The sequence below is a fragment of the Pteropus alecto genome, unplaced genomic scaffold, assembly GCF_000325575.1.
Source record: "Pteropus alecto unplaced genomic scaffold, ASM32557v1 scaffold3, whole genome shotgun sequence".
Lineage (NCBI taxonomy): Eukaryota > Metazoa > Chordata > Mammalia > Chiroptera > Pteropodidae > Pteropus > Pteropus alecto.
In genome coordinates this window covers 38,156,492-38,176,237 of record NW_006442484.1, presented here as the reverse complement: position 1 = coordinate 38,176,237, position 19,746 = coordinate 38,156,492, and the positions used below count along the sequence as shown (strand labels likewise).

At 33.0% G+C, this 19,746-nt stretch overlaps 1 protein-coding gene across 1 annotated transcript in view; it reads left to right on the top strand.

The window, feature by feature from the left end:
• The first annotated feature begins 2,208 nt into the window (after positions 1-2,208).
• Positions 2,209-19,746, top strand: part of GALNT3 (polypeptide N-acetylgalactosaminyltransferase 3) — a 21,272-nt gene continuing 3,734 nt past the window's right edge. Inside the window, exons 1-8 of the mRNA XM_006921148.3 lie at positions 2,209-2,848; positions 6,789-6,961; positions 10,957-11,106; positions 12,754-12,988; positions 13,433-13,550; positions 15,034-15,234; positions 17,265-17,396; positions 17,603-17,704. Coding sequence (XP_006921210.1) covers positions 2,334-2,848; positions 6,789-6,961; positions 10,957-11,106; positions 12,754-12,988; positions 13,433-13,550; positions 15,034-15,234; positions 17,265-17,396; positions 17,603-17,704 — 1,626 coding nt within the window. The 5' untranslated portion in view covers positions 2,209-2,333. The remainder of the gene's footprint in view (positions 2,849-6,788; positions 6,962-10,956; positions 11,107-12,753; positions 12,989-13,432; positions 13,551-15,033; positions 15,235-17,264; positions 17,397-17,602; positions 17,705-19,746) is intronic.

Below are 19,746 nucleotides of genomic sequence, written 5' to 3'. Positions count from 1 at the left end.
TCCCACCCATGTTTTGCACTTATAGGAACTCACCTTGGAAGTCCTACCAGCAGCTCAAATTTGGCATGTCCAAAATTGAACAAATCATCTCCCTAGTTCCCATCCCAAATCTAGCCTCCTTCTTATATATCCCCTGCCTTTGTTAATGTCATCACTTTACCCATCCACCTGCCATTTTTCCCTTTCCCTCACCAAGTCCTGTTTGATACCCCTTTCTGGACTCTTGAATCTATCCTCTCTATCCTTCCTGCTCTCTTCATGTTTTGCTGCTCTTCATTTTACTGGTGCTGAGGAACCTGTGATTTTTCTAAAACATCAATAGAATCATGATCCTCCTTTAAAATTATCCACTTCTTTCCATTTGGTCCGTTCAGCACATTCCAAAATTGGTAGATTTCAGTTTCACTTTGTGGACTGCTCTTTGACTGACCTCTCAGTCTTACTGCCCTGCCATTTCATACCTGTGTCCTTCACTTCTGTCATACTCAGGATTGACCATGACTTTTCTTGCTATTATGATTTTGCCTCTGCCATTCCCTCTTTCTCCTCTCTCTCGCCACCTGCCTAAAATTTGCTTATCTTTCAAGATTCTGCTCAGCTATGTCATCTCTGGGAAATTTTCCCTAACATTTCTCCTTACCCTCCATGTTGCTTTCATAGTCTCCTGTCATAACACACACTACGCTGCTTTGTGGTTGCCTGTTGACGTGCCATATTACGTACTAGTCTCTGCTCCCTGAAGGTAAGAGGTATCTTTAATTTTATAGCCACAGCTTAGCGAAAATAGTTGACACATAAGAAACAATTGTGGGATTCCCAGACTCCTTATACTATGTCTTGAAGCAATGTTAAAAGCTTAATAGGTCATTTTAATCCTACGTGAGTCTCTTAAAGCAACCAAAGCTTAGAAATATTGTAATCTCATTTTTATGGGCAATGTACATCACAATTGAGGTATCTTCTGGAGCCAAAGCATCCACCCCATACCGAAAAAAATAGTATATGGAATTAGAAATAGTACATAGAATTAAGTATTTTTGCCATTTTTGTATATTCGTTTTAAAATTTCTTGCTAAAGGCCAGAGACTCCACCTTAGAACTTGATTTCCTTATTTTAAATTTAGTGATAACTTTGAAAGAGAAACTGAATAAAGTGTCGAAGTTATTTTTCACTTCTATACGTGACATTTCCCTTAAAATATGGTTAGCATTTAGGAAAGACAGGCTTTTAGGAAGGACAGGCCTTCTCCTTTACCCCCACAAAGTACTTGAATGATTATAATGGTGCATGGTATGTAATTGTGTAGTAAAACCTCTTTCGCATTACATTTTGAAGGCATTATGAAGAAAATCAACCTTCACTGTGATTCAGGCTGTCATCTGTGTCCTCTTTCTTCCTTCTTTCTTTTGCTCCTGGTGGCTTTTATTAGGGTTTAGTAAACACGTCTCTCTGTTCTTAGGATCAACTGCAAGCAGTATTTTATCAGGCCAAATACTGCTTTTATAACTCAATGATCTCTATTACCTTTGTAGAGACACTATAAGTAAAGCTTAATGCCATTTTCTTTTTGCTTTAGATTTTGTGTCTGTGTGGTATATTTTTGTATTTGAAAATGACTATTTGATAATAATACATTAGATGCTCTTAATTTTCTAGTCTTTACTGGTTCTGTCAGAATTCACAAGTACTGTCAGGTGAGTAAATCTGGGAGAATGCCAGTTTACTTGTTGGTGACACTGTTTTTTAATCTTAATTGGTTTAGTTACAGTACAGTTTCATGAAATAAAAGGCAATATTTTGGATATGTGGCTGATAGTACCGGTCAGTATACCTTTGCCTTCTTATGGATTTCCTCATTCTTTGTAATCAGTCTAATGAAGTTTTTTTGGCTCCTCGATTATTAAGATACCTGTTTTTTAGACTCAAAATATATTTATAAAAATAATTTTATGCATATTATATAATAGCTATTAGCCAGTTAACCATGTCTTTTTTACTGGAGAGAAATTCCTAATATCTTATAGCCCCAATAGATTGTAGTTAATTATAGCAATTGTGTTCTTCCGAAAGTGTAATTTTCTTGAGGGCAAGATATCTTTGTATTCTCGTTTGTAAGAGTATGTTGTTTGTAGTTCATGTTCAATTGTTGGTTGAATGAATGAATTGAACCATGCTGATGGAATGAATAGCTACTAATGCCATCTATCATCTCTGTTTATAGGTATATTACCATTTAATGAAAGCTTCTTGCCAGCTAATCTATGATAAAAAATATAAGTAAAAGAAGAAACTATAACTGTTGTTTGTCAAGTGACAAGCTTTTAATGTCAGAATGGCTCACCTAAAGCGACTAGTAAAATTACATCTTAAAAGACATTATCATAAAAAGCTCTGGAAGCTTGCTACAGTAATTTTTTTCTTTATAATATTTTTGATTTTAATGCAACGAGAAGTAAGTGTTCAATATTCCAAAGAGGAATCAAGGATGGAAAGGAACATGAAAAACAAAAACAAGATGTTTGATTTAATGCTAGAAGCTGTAAACAATCTGAAAGATGCAATGCCAAAAATGCAAATAGGAGCACCCGTCAGGCAAAACATTGATGCTGGGGAGAGACCCTGTTTGCAAGGATATTACACAGCAGCAGAATTGAAACCTGTTCTTGACCGCCCACCTCAGGATTCTAATGCACCTGGTGCTTCTGGTAAAGCATTCAAAACAACCAATTTAAGTACTGAAGAGCAGAAGGAAAAAGAACGTGGAGAAGCAAAACACTGTTTTAACGCTTTTGCAAGTGACAGGATTTCTTTACACCGAGATCTTGGACCAGACACTCGACCTCCTGAGTATGTTGAAGGATATTCATTGTCTACTGTTTCTCACCAAGGTTTGCAGGGGAGGGCCATTAGCTAAGGAAACTGCTTGTTCTTTAGCACTCTGAGGTGAAAAAAAAATCAGCAAGTACCATTTAATCTGTTTTAATTATTATTATTATTTTTTTTTTTGCTTATGATTATTGGGGCTAGATATCCATATCTAGTCTGGGTGAGGCATTGCAGATGTGGAAAGTTATTATCTTAGAAATTAGAAAACTGAATTCTAGATCTGACCCCTATAGAACCACAAGGAAATTCTTTATTCTGAAATACTTTCATTTTCTCATCTATTAGGTGGAAATATGGGGCAGTTTTTATGGGGAATCTGAGAGGTGGAGGAGTTGTTTCCATCCCTCTGTGTATTACTATAAAATAGCAATGTTTAAAAAATGTGCCGAGATTTTGGATCTGTTAGATAACAGTATTTTGTGAATTAAGTTACAGACTTTGTGGTTACTCTGTGCTATAATTACATTTCAGAATGTCCTGTGTTTTGTAACCTTTCTTTTAAGGGACAATACTGTTATAATTAATAATTCAACTATGATGCTTTTTCTAGAGGTTTGTTGAATATGTTCTCATATTATACAGTTGTCTCTCTTTAGCTTTTGACAGACCAACATTGCTTTTTATTGTTACTTTATTTACATGTTTATTTCTAGTATACAGTATTTTGATTAATATTTCCCCCTTGATTCTACTGTGCTGTTTGTTCTTAGTTAACCATTTTGTTATCATTGAGGTAGCGTCCAAATGCTCAATTTGAACTGAAATGGCTAAAATGAATTTTTAGCACTTTCAAACCATCTGTAGATTTGTTGAAAGTGTAAGATAGACAAAGTGTAAACAAATAGTGGCTACATAGTTTGCCTTTTGGTTATAATAAAATTATATTTGGACAAGTGAACCTGAAGAAAAGGTTTATGATCTGATGATCATAAATACCCGCTCCAACAGTGAGTGAGACCCTCAATTTTGAAGTTGTGTAGATTAGATTTCTCTTGCTCTATTCTAACCTGTGTGATTCAAAGTTAAGTTGCTCATCAATTTTTAAATGAAAATGTAAAGACATAATATCTATAAAATATTCTGGCTCTTATAACAGGGCACAATTCTTTTTTTATGATAGTATGTTAAAATGCCATATTGCACTTTATTGATTTGGGAAGAGGTCTTGACTGAAAAGCAATTCACATCACAAATCAAGAAACATGACTTTTATTCTTTGACATGACAATCAATGTCAACTGAAGATAAGCTTTTCCCCCCCTCAACATAGCAACGAGAAGCTACAATAATATTCAATAACGTTAACCATTAAGTGAAAAATAATCAAGCACATAAAGAACCTTTTTTTTTGGATAGGCATGGATACCTATCTGAAGAATTGGTGAAGACATAATACTTACTTACTTTAAATTTGACCTCTATTAGAAGGAACACATGTTCTGAAGAATTGCTAATCGTTTCCATACTCATTAGAAATATAGATCCAGTTTCTCCCAAAGCCACATGATCATGTGACTGATTAAGCACAGTTCTATATGCCAAATTTTTCAAATGGTTTAACTGGGAATATGCAGTCACTTTGGCAAGTTATTTTAATTGCACTACTTTAAATGACATATGGAACAGTTTTTAAAGCATAAGTTTAACCTGCTAATTGTTTAAAAATAAATGAGGTTTACAAAATCATAGTGTGAAATTTTATTACCATTTGTATTAATGACATAACATGACATTTTTGCCTAATATTCGTAATTATCAGTTAAGTAAATAAATCCTAGCTTAAACTGACAGAAAGAGTTCCAAGGTTAAAATCACATTTTATCAGAGTGAATTTTTGTGAAGTTTTATACTTTAAAATTTCAAAACCTTTTTGTAATTCTTGGTTAATATTATATTAGTCTCATGTAGAATAAATTTGTTTATAATCTTGAAACTCCCTCCCCAACATGCTTATAAGACAACAATTCAAAAGGTTTCCTTTTTCTTAAAAAAGAAAATCCTATAATATGGAGTCTTTCATAAATTTTACTTATAGTTTATGTTGGTTTATAAACCTTTATGTCTTAAAAATTCAAGCTTATATTTAGTGATTTGTTTCTGTAATTATAATCAAGAGCACAAATGAATTTTAGTTTGTATTTGGACAGTATTTTTAATTGGTTATTTATCCCAAATTCAGTTTAAAATAAATCATTGGCTTTCATCTACCAGCGAGGATAAATATGATTATTTGCTTCTTACTGTGAATGTATATTACAATTGGAAATCATGAAGATACTAGAGAGCAAAATCACTTTCACACAGAACCATCCTCTCGTTTTCCTACTCAATTGTGCCAATACCCTCTCCATACTTTATTCCCAATCTAATTCCTGTTTTATAATAACAGATATTCCACCCTAAAGACCTCCTCTCGGCAAAGAATCTGAAACACATTTGTATTGAAGTCTGGCTATAAAAGTAATTAATGGGAGTTTGTAGTTATATACTTTTTGGGGTGGCAGTCTCAGCTCTTAATCAAGTACCACATCAGAGGCTCTGGTTTTGCCATTGACCCTGGCTGAGCAACTGAAGGGTTCTAGGCTCTTATCTCCATGAGTGAAGATTTACTTCCTTATCTTTGGGTTAGAGCAGCACTGTTTGATTGTTCATACACTGTATTTATAGTGCCTTTTGACTGTATGGGAGAATTTTGTTGTCTGTTGTCCAAAATTGTACAACTATTTATATTTTTTAAGTGAACTTAAAGATACAGTTATTTTATTTATTTATCTTTACCATAGACCGCGCATGTTTTATGTTTCAGGTTCACTCTGTTTGGTTTTGCAATGTTTTGAAGCCCTCTCTCATATGTTATTAGATTTGATCCCCACCCCCACCTAGTAGGCTAGGGGAAGGTAATCAACTCTAGTCTCAAAGGCTGGAGGCTATACAGGTCCACCCCTACCCCAGCATTTCATATGAAGATTATTTTCATTGAGGAAGAGATTGTTATAAAAATGAATCAAGATCACTTGATTCATTTAACTAGTGTTTATAGCTAATGAGTAGTACCACTAATCAGTCGAAAACTACTTATAGTCTCCTTGTGCCTATCAATATTTCATGCAGCAACAGGAACACAAGATTTTTAACAAGGAATTAGGACTTTTATTTTAACTTTCAAAGTACAGGGTTTTTAAAAAAGTATTTAAAATGCTAGGTCTCATCTAATTAAACAATAGGTTGGATTATTGGAGCAAAATCTTTAACATAGCATGACATATGGCATATCATAGGAACTTAAGTTTTGTTGAATGATGAACATCATAAGAAAATAAGTTTTATTGTTAAGCCATTTTTTTCCCTTTTGGTTTGAATACAGATTAAGTAAATTGATTAAATAAAGTTGGAAACTATTACATACTTAGGAAAATATCTAATGTAATATTATATAACAATGAATATTCATTTACTAAAACTGCAGTTTTTAAAATTGCACATAAGAAAAATGATGTCTACAAGGAAGGAGAAAAACTTGGTTTTTATTTGAGAAATTATAAATATTTGCCATTTTTACAGGTTGTCTCACTTGTAGGTTATTTTCCTTATTTCATATGTTATTTGTATTTCAAGTTATATTATTGAGAAAGTTTACAATAGCATGTTTTAATCCTTTTTTGACATGTAATCCATATCAGTGAACATGGTCTCTGGGTGAGTGGCCTGCTTGTAAAAAAAAAAAAATTTGTTTTGACCTACTTAACAGTTACATAGCATTAAGATCATCTTACATAGTAAAAAACTATTCAGTATCATGTCTATAGTGATGAAAGTTAAATGATAATTTTAGTAATGACATATTTGTGAAATAAAGTAATAAAATTTATAATTCTTATTCTACTTCTTTGACTTTTTCTAGATGTATTGAACAAAAATTTAAGCGCTGTCCTCCCCTGCCTACCACCAGTGTCATAATAGTTTTTCATAATGAAGCGTGGTCCACACTGCTTAGAACTGTCCACAGTGTGCTTTATTCTTCACCTGCCATACTGCTGAAGGAAATCATTTTGGTGGATGATGCTAGTGTAGATGGTAAGAAAGCACATTCAAATTAGATTGTTTCCCAAGTAAATCCATATAGTATTGTCCAAAGTCTATTTGGTTATATTGTACTCTCTGTATGTCATCTCAGAGCTTGACAATAATAGCTTGGATCGTACATATAGTGTATGAAAGCAGAATCCAATGGTGTCCATATTCAAATATTTTACTGCTCAGAAATGTATGAAACAGCATTTTCATAATGTAGTCCTCAGTGTAAGACTTTTATTGTAAGACATAGTGGTTAAGAGCACAGACTTGAGCCTTGAGTCAGGCTACCTTGGTTTGAATCCCAGCTCTGGTCCTAAACAGCTATGTAACTTGGGCAAGTTATTTAACTCCCCTATGCTTCAGTTTCTTTACCTATAAAATGAGGAAAATGCTATATTTCATCAAATTTATTGTACAATGGGTCATTAGTTTATATACTACTAAAATATAAAACCCTCACAGCCAATTAAACTAAGATGCCATTGATTATGAGACATATCCAATTATACAGCTTAGAATTGAAGCAATACATAAATAGTACATAATGCCTAGGATTGTTTTGAAGCTGAGTTAATTTAAATAATACATAATTAACCAATATAAATGAGTAGTTAAAAATCACTAATGAGTCACCACATCCTTTTATTTCGGCTCTTATAAATTTTCCAATATTGTTTGCTAAGTTAGTCAAATTCTTTAATGCATTGCCACTTAAAATTGCAAGTCAATAGTTACTAAATTACACATTTTAAATTGGAATCACAAAGCTAACCTGACAATCTAATTTGCTAAATTTTCAAACATTAAGAACATTTTGGATACCAAACAGATGTAGATTATTTTAATGATTACTATTTGTTCCTGAATAATCTCAAGTTTGAAGCCAGATTCCTTAAGGTCAGATTTCAGTTCCAGCATTAATGAGCTGTTTACATATCTGTAAAATTGGGTTAATACTCTTTCATCAAATCTAAAGCAACACTTATTGTAAAATAAACCACTACTTTATGTACCAGGAGAAATTAAGTGACATGTTATCAATTATAAGATGTATCCAGACTTCAGAAAGAATAATAAGTGAGTAAAGCATAAAATTATTAATCTATTTTATTTAATTATTTCTCCAAACAATTCTAAACATTCCTGTGGCTTCCAAATAAAATATCCTGAGTGATTTGAGGTTATGTTCTCAAGTTAAATTAACATCTAGCTGGAATAATGTTGCTTATCACCAGAGATTTTTGACCTGGATGTGAAACATACTCACCAAATGGGGAAATTTTAAAATTCAAATCCCCTACATAAAGTTACATACTGAATACAGATCTCTAATCCTCTTACTCAGGCCACTCAATTGTAATCAACGAATTTATTTGCTGCTTGACCTGTTCTGAATTTCTTCTTTCTATTTGAACTGCAGTCTATGGAGTTTTAAGTGACATCTGATTAAGTTCTGCTTATTTCTCATATGTTTTACCTTTAAAAAACCTTAGAAATCTTTTTCTCTTTGGTTTCTTGAACTTTCTTCTCAGATGATTTTTATTTTGTTTGATTTTTGAAATAGTGAGGCAATAAGGGTATGGTAAAACTACTTCTAGTAAGCCTTCAGTTGAAGGAAGCTTCTATTATTTCAATTCACAAATGAAATTAATAGAATTAAAGGAAATCAGAATGAGGAGTAATATACATTCATAATCCCCCTGTTTCTATTATTTTAATCTTTACTTTTTAATCACTGTCTAAATAAATATAAAATGTTTAATTCTATCCATGTCAGAAATCCAGTTTTGAAATCTGACATTTTCACATAATATTGTAATTACCCCATTTCTTTTACCTTCAAAACTTTGTTTTTAATGATAATTATGGACTAGATGTACTTTACTTAACCATTTACTTTTATTCTCATACTAATACTATACATTACACTGCAATGAATATCCTTGAGCTTATGTTATTTTCTTTCTTTTTAATTATAAATTTGGATAAGTTAGAAGTAGGACTGCTTGATCAAAGGATCTGAATATTTTTATAATTCTTTATAGTAATTAACTAGATTTGTACCAGCTTTCTTGGTGAGGGCTATCTTTGCATACTAGTGTAACATGTCTTATTGAATCAGTTAAAGAGCTGTCTGTCTAATGGATACTCACAGTGGAAAATGTGTCCCAGGTTGCTGTGAGGAGCTTGTGAAGTAGAAACCATAATCCCTGATTTCAACTGGCTTAGGGAAAAGCAGCATAAATATGTGAATAATCAAGCAATGAAGAGATAGTGAAATATCAACAGTAGCAAAAACAACAACAACGATAACAACAACAACAACAAAAAAACCCCCAACATTTTCAGAGCATAGGCCTTGTGCTAGGTACTGTCTTAAATGCTTTAGTTGTGTAGTAATCTCTCATTTTATCCTTCCAACAATGCCCCTATGAGGGTAAACCCTATCATCCCCTTCTTATGGATAAAGGAACTGAGTTACAAAAAAGTGAAATAACTTGCCCGAAATTAGTGGTGCTATAAATTGAACCCAGGAGGTCACAGCTTTGTGCTCTTAACCTCACAAAAATTGGGGTGTGGATAGAGACTAAATTTAGGAGGCAGATAAGAATCTATAGGAAGTTCGGAAGGTGTGGGTAAAAAAAAAAAAAAAAAAATTCCTAAATTCAAACAATGGGATAATTTATTGACGAAATCTGTCGTGACTCTATTTTTTAAAAAAATCTCCATTAAGACCTTTGTTTTCATTTTATAAGTTTCTATTCTACAAGTCTATGATTAAAGCTGAAATATCCATAATTACATTTTCAAGACAAATTACAATCCTGCTTGTCTTTCAGAGAATTAATTTTGAGGTACCTAGAAGATGTTAAAAATGTTAATCTATTACTCTGAGACAACAGTGTTTAGATTTGTTTTCCACAAGAGGTGTTACTGTACTCTCACTTCTTTTATGAATGTTTAAGTTTTGAATAAGCAATTCTCTTATCTGCACCACTGAAAAATCGAAAAAACATATATAATCACAGATAAAGCCATCTGCATTTGCTTCTGAAATCTGGCAGAAGCAAATATCTACCCTAGGACATTTATTTATGTTCTCAATATCACCAAATATTTTTAAGGCTATGCCATAGGCCCAAGAGGCCTACTGGAAGAACTGTATTATATACTTAACAAGAAATAAAAATTTAACAATGAAAAAAGTAGGCTTAAGAAATTGTTTAAGAATATGAACACTTGACTGATTTGATTAATGTGTTTTCTTTTACTTACCGTCTTAACTCTTGTTTATAATGCATCTCACCCAAATTGTAATATTGAATATTTTAAATTATACTTTTTACTAAAAATTTGCCTGTTTTCAGCTTCATCCCTCATTTATATGCTTCTTTCTTTTTTCATATTTTTACTGGGAAAAAATTCTGTCTCAGGATACTCCAAAGCTTTCGAAAAGTTTCTGCTGCAGCCCTGGACTTTCATGCTCACTTTTTTCTCAACATTTTGATCTAAAATTATTTTGACCACTGCCTGAGTAATAGAGAATCCTTTTGATACTTAGCATCTTTTTTTTCAATTTCCAAATTAAATACCAGTTTTATAGTGTCAAATATTTTTTGGCCAAATTTAGTTTTTTTTACTCCCTTAGTTAATTTTCTCAGACCTCGAAATGAATCTTCTTTAACTCTTGGGGTCCACTCCATTTGAAGTCTCTCATTCTCCCCCAAGTTCGTTATATTTATTAATATGGCATGCACAAGATGAGTATGTGCTATACGTTATATGTTATAATAGTTCAAAAGTTAAGATTTGCATATAAATAGCTTTTTTTTCAATAAAGAGTTAAAGATATAATTTTGCTCTTACTGGAGGACTGTGTATAACTGTTAAGATTGTGAAAGTGGAGCTATAATTGCCCTGTAGTTTCATTATTAGCTTTCATATGTCATATATGAAAATGAACTTAAGAATTAATCCTGATTTTTTTCTTACAGAGTATTTACATGATAAACTAGAGGAATATATAAAACAATTCTCTATAGTAAAAATAGTCAGACAAAGAGAGAGAAAAGGTCTGATCACTGCGCGGTTGCTAGGAGCAACAGTAGCAACAGCTGAAACGCTCACATTTTTAGATGCTCACTGTAAGTATATATGTATAGACATAGTTGTAACATTTTTCCTTCTCCCCTCTAATTTAAAAGGTAAGAAAGCCTTTTTTTTAAAATGCCTAATTGCATTTTCTTTCACATTTTAAAACTGGTGATTGTAGTCCAAGCAGCTCTATATAGGAACTTCCTTTCATATATGTGGATTTCTTAACTATCTTTAAGATTAAGACTCAACTTTAATGTCTTCCAGTGACCAGCTTCCCCAGTGAGTCATCCTTGCCTGGAATTTTTTTAGATGCTCATTCTATCAATAAAAACCAATTTTTTTCTTATTATTCTTGATTCCTACACTTTAAACGAGTGAAAGTTTTATTTGTTTAAATGTTGTCAACCATATCATTATAATTTGTCCCTATACTGACACTTTTAAGTTGTGTTTAGTTTGTTTTTTGTTTTGTTTTGTTTTTTGCAAGATTCATACACACCTTCTTGTACCAAGTTAGGGGTTCTGCCTCCCAACTTCTGATATCTCTCCCATAAACATCGTCAGTTTTTGCTTGTTTTTGTTGCTGCTGAGTTTTTCTTTTTTTTTTTTTAATATTATTTTTCAGTGTCAATGGTTTTAAATAAAGTATTCGGAAGGTATTTTTAGAGTCAGTGTTTAATGTATACGTTAGGTATTACTAAAATGTCACTTAATCCCTTTAGCTCTAAGTATAGTGAGTTTTACTTTATTTATGAGTGTTTAGTTTTGAATTGGCCAGCCCTTGGTTATGTGTGACCCAGCAAATGGTTTCCACCATATGTTAATTGTCACAGAAGGGCTTTTGGATTTGTCCAAGACTCTTTAGAGCTAACAAATCCCAGTATTCTCTTAATACCAGTCACTTGAAAAATGAAGAGAGATCTACAGGCAATCCAAGAGAAGTGATTTTAAAAGGAAATGGTCCATTCTCCAGTATTCATTACAATTCATTACAATATTCATTACAATAATGTCAGACTGGCATTCTTCCCCTTAAGGCAAATGTATTTGATCTTTCTGGTCCTGACTGCCAAACTCTGCTTGATGGGGAACCCTGAGTAGGAGTGCACACACCAGCATCTCCCGAACACTTTATGTTATGTGAGACAGGTTGGCCTATGACTAAGGCCCAGATCTTTCATGGCATTTCTTTGTCCCACTTTCCATTAGGGCTGGGGCAGGTTTGAATGGTCCTTCACCTACTGCTAAAATCGGAATATCCTGACTCTTTGACTTATTTTCTCCTAAGATCCAGTCAGACAAATGAAGATTTTGATTGCTACCCTTATTCAGGTAGACAAGTTTAAGTAAAGCAGAACACTTTCGGGGCTAGGTGGTATGGGTCAACAAAAAGTTATCTTTGGTTCATGGCCCATTATAAAGAGAAATACATCATCTGAAACTTAAATAGACTAATATCATTTTTCTTCCTTTCTAAAAGAAGAGAAAATTTCCTGACTATGCTGAATCTTGCTTTACTTTTTAACCCTGCTTTTATCTCATCACAAGAAACCTTTAAGAAATCTCCCTTATATAAATATTCAAAATACAGATGACCTTTTTATTCTCATTTCTCTGTAAACCCGCTTCCAAAAAACAAAAGGAAAAAACCCTCAGTGTTTTCACTGAATTAATGAAAATTGTGTTCCTTCCAGGTGAGTGTTTCTATGGTTGGTTAGAACCTTTATTGGCCAGAATAGCTGAAAACTACACTGCCGTTGTCAGTCCAGATATTGCATCCATAGATATGAATACGTTTGAATTCAACAAACCTTCTCCTTATGGAAATAACCATAACCGCGGAAATTTTGACTGGAGCCTTTCATTTGGCTGGGAATCACTTCCTGATCATGAGAGGCAAAGAAGGAAAGATGAAACCTACCCAATTAAGTAAGACGATTACTCTCAAAGTCTTATATATATAGTTTAATTATTTGAATATGTATGCAGGCTTTGCTTTTTAAAGTAATTGCCTCCAAGGTAATTTACACTAACAAAGAACACAAACATTCTCTATATAGGGAATAGAGAAGTAATTTATTTATGTACTTACCCATGATGTTACTAAGAAGTAGAATTGGATGAGTTCTTATGTCTTCTTCACAATTATTACTTAAGAATCTTTAAGCTTGGTTAGAAGACACTTAATAATTTTACTCTGTTGGAAACTCGATTTTGAAGATATAGCATTTTGAGTTTTTATTAATCTGTATAAAAGCTTTGAAATTGTGATCTCTCTTTAATATGTTTGTGAATTTGATAATTGCTCTTTAAATATGTTATTTTTTCTTATTTAGTTTTAATAACAAAGTTTGAAAATGGATTATTTTTCAGGACACCCACTTTTGCAGGAGGCCTTTTTTCCATATCAAAGGAATATTTTGAATATATTGGAACTTACGATGATGAAATGGAAATCTGGGGAGGTGAAAATATAGAAATGTCTTTCAGAGTAAGTTCATAAATACAATGTATATATGAAACAATGAAATGTATATTTTATTCTAATTGGCTAATACAAATGGCCATGGATATGTGCAGTCTTTAATTTTTGTGCTTTCTAAAATTTAACTGCTAGAAATTTTAAAATCAGGATTTATTTTTTAATGTAACATATTTATTCGATGCTGCCAATTTAATAAGAGGAATCAGTTAAACGCCTATGTCCAGGCAACAGCACCAATTAATGCACTTGTAGCTACTGAATTCTAGCCAAGATAAATATAATTAAATCTAGTGCTTCAGGAAATAAGTTGATTATCAAGGGAGTCAGAATGGAAAAACATTTCTGTATAATTTGAAAGGACATTGAACTTAACTCTCTGGATTAAGTGAGTTTTTTTCCCCCTATACATATTAAAAGTTAATATGAGAAACAAAACAAAGGCTTCGGATGGTCTCCATATGTACTTATTTGATTTCATGAATTCGTTTTCTGCAGTGACTTTGTCATTCATTTTTCATCCCTTTGGCTGGAATGTAGTGGAAAAATAACTGAACTAGAAGTTGGAAGATTTAAGTTTTGGCTCTGGCTCCATCACATAATGGCAGTGACGATTTAGCCAAGTTCGAGCTGCTTAAGGGCAGGGGTCTTGTTTTATTCATTTCAGTATTCCCAACCCTAACACATGTTAGATCTCAAGCATAGTTTGTTGAATTGAACGTATTACTGAGTTTTCTCATTTGTTAAAAAGAAGAAAAAAAAAAAAAGGGAGAGAGAATATGATCACTTGCCCTACTACTAGCACATACTATTAAACATTTTTGCTTAGTGATTATTTATGGCAGAACCAATCGTCAAGATATTTAAGTGAGTAGGTATTGATTTAATGATTTGCATTTTATTTAGAGTTAATGCGAGAAAGTATTTTTTGACTCTCTAAATAGGTGTGACCTTTTTATAATGACCAACTATTTTACCAGTTTAATAGGTATTAATGACTATTTGGAATTGTTTCCTTGACTAAACAATTGAATATGCAAGGGGTAAATAAAATGTGGGTGCACTTACTCCAAGATTGCTAGTTCATGCCATAGAAGAGAGACTCTGTTGTTCAAGTGATGTAGCCATATAAGTTGTATAAGAAAGTAGAAGTCAAATGCAGAAGAGCCTTTGGTCTTCTGTGTATCTTAGAGAGCTTGCAAAATTTTTTGCAAAAAAATTTGGGGATTCATATTTATGAAAGATCTGAAAACAATAGTATGTTAAAGCTCTGAAAACATGCTTTCGTTGACTTTGGTGTTTATACCATTTAATGAAATTATTCTTCATATGTAAGAACTTAAGTTGAGCTGGCAGAGGACAGAGACTGTGAAGTTGTGATAAATCTCTTTTCTATATTTTGCTTTTATTAATATCTTAAAAGAGAACTTAAGAGAAACACTTTGATTTTCCTAAAATTCTGTAAATTTAAACAAATATCATTAATTATCAGGTATGGCAATGTGGTGGGCAGTTGGAGATTATGCCTTGCTCTGTTGTTGGACATGTTTTTCGCAGCAAAAGCCCTCATAGCTTTCCAAAAGGCACTCAGGTGATTGCTCGCAACCAAGTTCGCCTTGCAGAAGTATGGATGGATGATTACAAGGAAATATTTTATAGAAGAAACACAGATGCGGCAAAAATTGTTAAACAAGTAAGTTAGAGCTAAGTAATTAAATTACAGTAAAAATCCACTTCAAGTTCACATGTTCTTTTACTTATTTGAGTCAACTCAAGTACGAAGCATTTTAAAAACTATTTTTGAAGCTGAGTTTTTTTTAACTTAAAATATATAACTTATTGATGCCAGTTTTTTTGTTCTTTTTTTTTTTAAGAAAAATTGGGAAAACTGCTTTTAAAAAATTTAGGCATTCTACTTTGTGATCCTTTTTAATATGGAAGACATTTAGTTTTTGTAACTATCTTGGTTCAGTATTTTTCTCAAAGAAAATAAGGTTAAGTGGAACTGTTTTTAACTTAGGTCTTAGTTAATGTGATTAGCACCTAAATCAAGGTACAAAGTGGCTTTTTGAACTGGAGATCGAGAAACTGTCAGAATGCAGTAGGAAAATGAGACAGAAGTATCAAGGCTTCCCTTCCTTCCTTTCTCCCTGCCTCCCTATTTTCTTTCCTTCTTCCTCTCTCCCTCCCTCTTTCTCTCTCTTTCCAGTTCTGGGTCCATTACTCACTAGAGGGGCTAATTTGGCAAAGACTCTTTGAAACTATAAATTGGGGATGGTACTTCATAAGGTGGTTGAGAGGTTGGTTAGACATGGAGTGTGTGTTCAATCAAGTCTCTTCTCTTCTTCTTTCCTGTCTTGAGAGAGAGGAAATACTTGCTTGTCTCCCAGATTAGCTGTGAAATAAAGAAATAAGTGCTAACAAGTATATAGTCTTATTGTTGTTATTGATCTGTGATAGATACAAACTCTGCAAAATGGTAATGCCTAATACATGAGAACTGAGTTCCAATAGTTTTAATACTGGACATGGTAAATGAACTAGACAGTTGAAGAACATGCTTCAGTGAATGGCACCCAACTCTTTATACGAAACAGCGCTAGTTTGTGGAGAGGAATGGGAACATTGGTTTTAAAGGGCATCGACAGGCCGACTATCGTGAAGGTCTGGTTACCTCTTTTCACCTTTTCTTTGGTCTCCAGTGTCTTCATGTAACATGTCAGTAGGATACAAAGTCTTTTTACTCAAGGTCACCAAGACAAATTGAGTGGATTGTATACTGCGTAAGGGTACTTGGCTATGCCGGCAGGTGGGCACTAAATACAGCTTATGCTCTCTCTTGTTACCCATAAAGGAGTGAGTCAGCCAGCAAGCCCTTGTTGTTACCACAGGGCAACTAGATCTGTATTGCAAAATATATAGGCTAGCCCAAAGCTTGAACCTGGGTTCAAGACTTTGATGTTGGCAGAGAAAATGTTTTTCATAATTGAACTCATAAGCTTGAGTATTTACCTCTTCATATATTTAGGTACCAAATATAACATAATTTTTTGAAAAGTTTTGCCTGTAAACTAAATACATTTTCAGATTAATAATGCTTTTTTAAAAACTGTTTGCTTAATTCCTTAAAATAAAGGAAAATAAAATGCAATTTATTAAAAACTTGCCTTTTTTTTTTTTCTTACCAATACATTGTAATCACTAAGTTATTATTAGGGAATATTGTTAGGAGTATACAACACCCATAAACCTAGAAAAAATTATTCCCAACTGTGTTGCTTTTTTGTGATCTTCACTAGAGAAGAGCTATAGATTACATTATGTGTTGGCACTGTTTCTCTATACCTGCTTTTTCACACTTTGCTTTACAGATCATTTTTAGATATAAAATTGGGATCAATTTTGAATGTTCCCACTGCCATTTCTTTGTTCATAGCATTTTGCTAGAGATCTTTGTCCCATGCGGGAGGTTTGTGGCACAAAGAAAGAATAAAATAGCACTATGTCAGCACCACAGTGGTACTTAATTTTCTTTGAAGCCAGAAATGAGCAAGCAGGCACCCTTGTTGCCTGAACGACTGTTGAATGCAGTTAAATTTCATCCCGCATTATCTCAGAAATTTTTTTTTAAAGACCTAAAGATAAATACAAATAGTAGCATTTAAAGTACTTTATCAGTGCTGTTTTGGTTAAGTTTTCCCTTCACTTTTCATTTTTCTCCAGAAATCATTCGGTGATCTCTCAAAAAGATTTGAAATAAAGCACCGCCTTCAATGTAAAAATTTTACATGGTATCTGAACAATATTTATCCAGAAGTGTATGTGCCAGACCTTAATCCTGTTATATCTGGATATGTGAGTATTTTCCTGTTCCTTTTTACTTGGTATACTCCTTGCCACCAGCATTTATGTGGTTCAGGGAAAATTGCTGAAATACTTTCTGGTTTATTGCTTTTGAGATTTTTGCATCATTATTTACACTACTTCTTAAAATTGACTGAAGAAATATATCAACCACAGAGATTTTTTTAAATGTTTGTAACTTGAATTTTTTCCTTTAGATTAAAAGTTTTGGTCAGCCTTTATGTCTGGATGTTGGAGAAAATAACCAAGGAGGCAAGCCATTAATTTTGTATACCTGTCATGGACTTGGGGGAAACCAGGTGAGCACAGCATTAAAAATCCTCCCTCTCATTAGCACTTAAAAACACAAGTTAAGTTGTTGTATATTTGTCAGAAGTCCTAAAACTGGTGTGTGAATGCTTTTAGATTAAATTTGGCAATTTATACTGAAGTTTCAGAGTACTTTATTTTAATTTTCATTGTGACTGTGAAAACAATTTGAAGTTACTTACCCATTCAGTAGAAAGGCGAATGAGAAAATAATAGATTAATGCCTTCTGAAATGAAAAATGGGATCTTTTATGTGGATTTTGATGTTTTGTCACTATTGACATAGTGATTTTGCAAAGTTATACATAAAGGCTACATTTAACTGGACTCAATAGCAAATTACATCATGTTAATACCGAAAGACAGCCTTATTTTTGTGGGCCACAATAAATATTCTAAAAAAAAAGAAGGTATGTTCTTGATTCTCATTGATTGATGACATTTCTGCTTATTACCACTCTTTGACTGTTTTACCAATTTAGATTCAAATCTCAAATGTCACTATTTAGCCTAATATGGGTAGAGAACATATTAAAATATTATTTCTAGTTTTCAGCTTCCTTTATTTGCCTTTTATAAGTTAACTCCTGGGATATTTAGACTCTTTCTCTCATTTATTATTCAACAAATTCACTGAGTGACCCTTGCATGTCAGATACTCTCTTGGTTTCAAGCAATTTATATTCTTAACTCCTTCAGGAAATCCATATTTCAAAACTAGCAGTTATAGTCAGGATAGTAATGTCTGGGATAAAGCATTCAGAGTTCTCTGGGGGTATGGAGGAGGGTATCTGAATTAGACTGGGTGCCCATACATCTATCTGGGAAAGATGACATTTGAAAACATTTTTTGAAAGGTACAAAGGTACATTTTGAGCCATGGAACTATTAGTGAGGTGGCTAGTAGAAATGAGAATAGAATGAGAGTGTGAAGAAATGTGTGCTAATGAGAAGAGCTGGTATGTCTTTTTTCCCTGAGAATTGTAGGTATTTTGCTATAGAGTTCAAGATGTGTATGGAGAATTTTCACACTATTAAATACTCGTGATGTTCTGTTTTAACCAGAAAAACTTTGATGATGTAGTTTTAAGAAAAAAGGTCAGTTTATTTCCTTGTCCTTCCTCTTCTATGTTTTTCCTACTCATTAGCCTCAGTTTAATGTAATTTCAATTCTCACTCATCCAAACCAATCAATCCACTTAGGGCAGATGACTCGGGTGCCCAGAAACCATAGCTAGTGAACAGGATTCATCACTGGATGGTTAAGGTGTGATTCTGAAATGGGATGGAGATACCCACACACACATGAGTGTGTGTGTGTGTGTGTGTGTGTAATACATATATACATATTCTTTAAATTTCCTTTCTCTCTATGTATTAAAAGAAAAAACAATTATATCAATAATTACATTCTTTTAGAAATAACACTGGACGTGCTAGTAAAAATTAAGATTTTGAGCAATGAGAACTACTTCCTCATTTGTAAAAATTTTGTCATTAAAAGAAAATACTTACAAATTTCTCTTAGGTTCTCTCTAACATTACATTTATTTTATCATGAAAGTTGAAGATATATTTCATACATTGTTTTATATGTTTTTCTCTTGTCATTACCATAAATATTTTTTTTAATAATTGTCTCATAATTTTTAAATGATCAATAGAATATAGTTGCCTTTCAGAAATTTGGGGATGGAGAAATAAATCACATATCCTTTCAATGAATATTTATTTGAGCCTATAATGTATCTTGCATTGTTACAGTAGTGTAAAAGATAAAGTCCCAGATCCAGTGGAGCTTGTGTTCTAGAAGGAAAGGGAAAAATGAATTTTGGGTATAAAGAGAAATAAAGCAGAATAGAGGGATTGCATGTGTGGGAGGTAGTTATTTTCAAGGTTCAGGAAGACCTCTTTGAGAAGGTACCCTATAGTCGAGGCTTGAGAAGTTGGGAGGAGAGCATCCTGGCAAAGAGAGTGCAAGGCCAGAGGACTAGTGGCAGGTACATGGAGCAAGCAGAAAGCCAGTGTGACT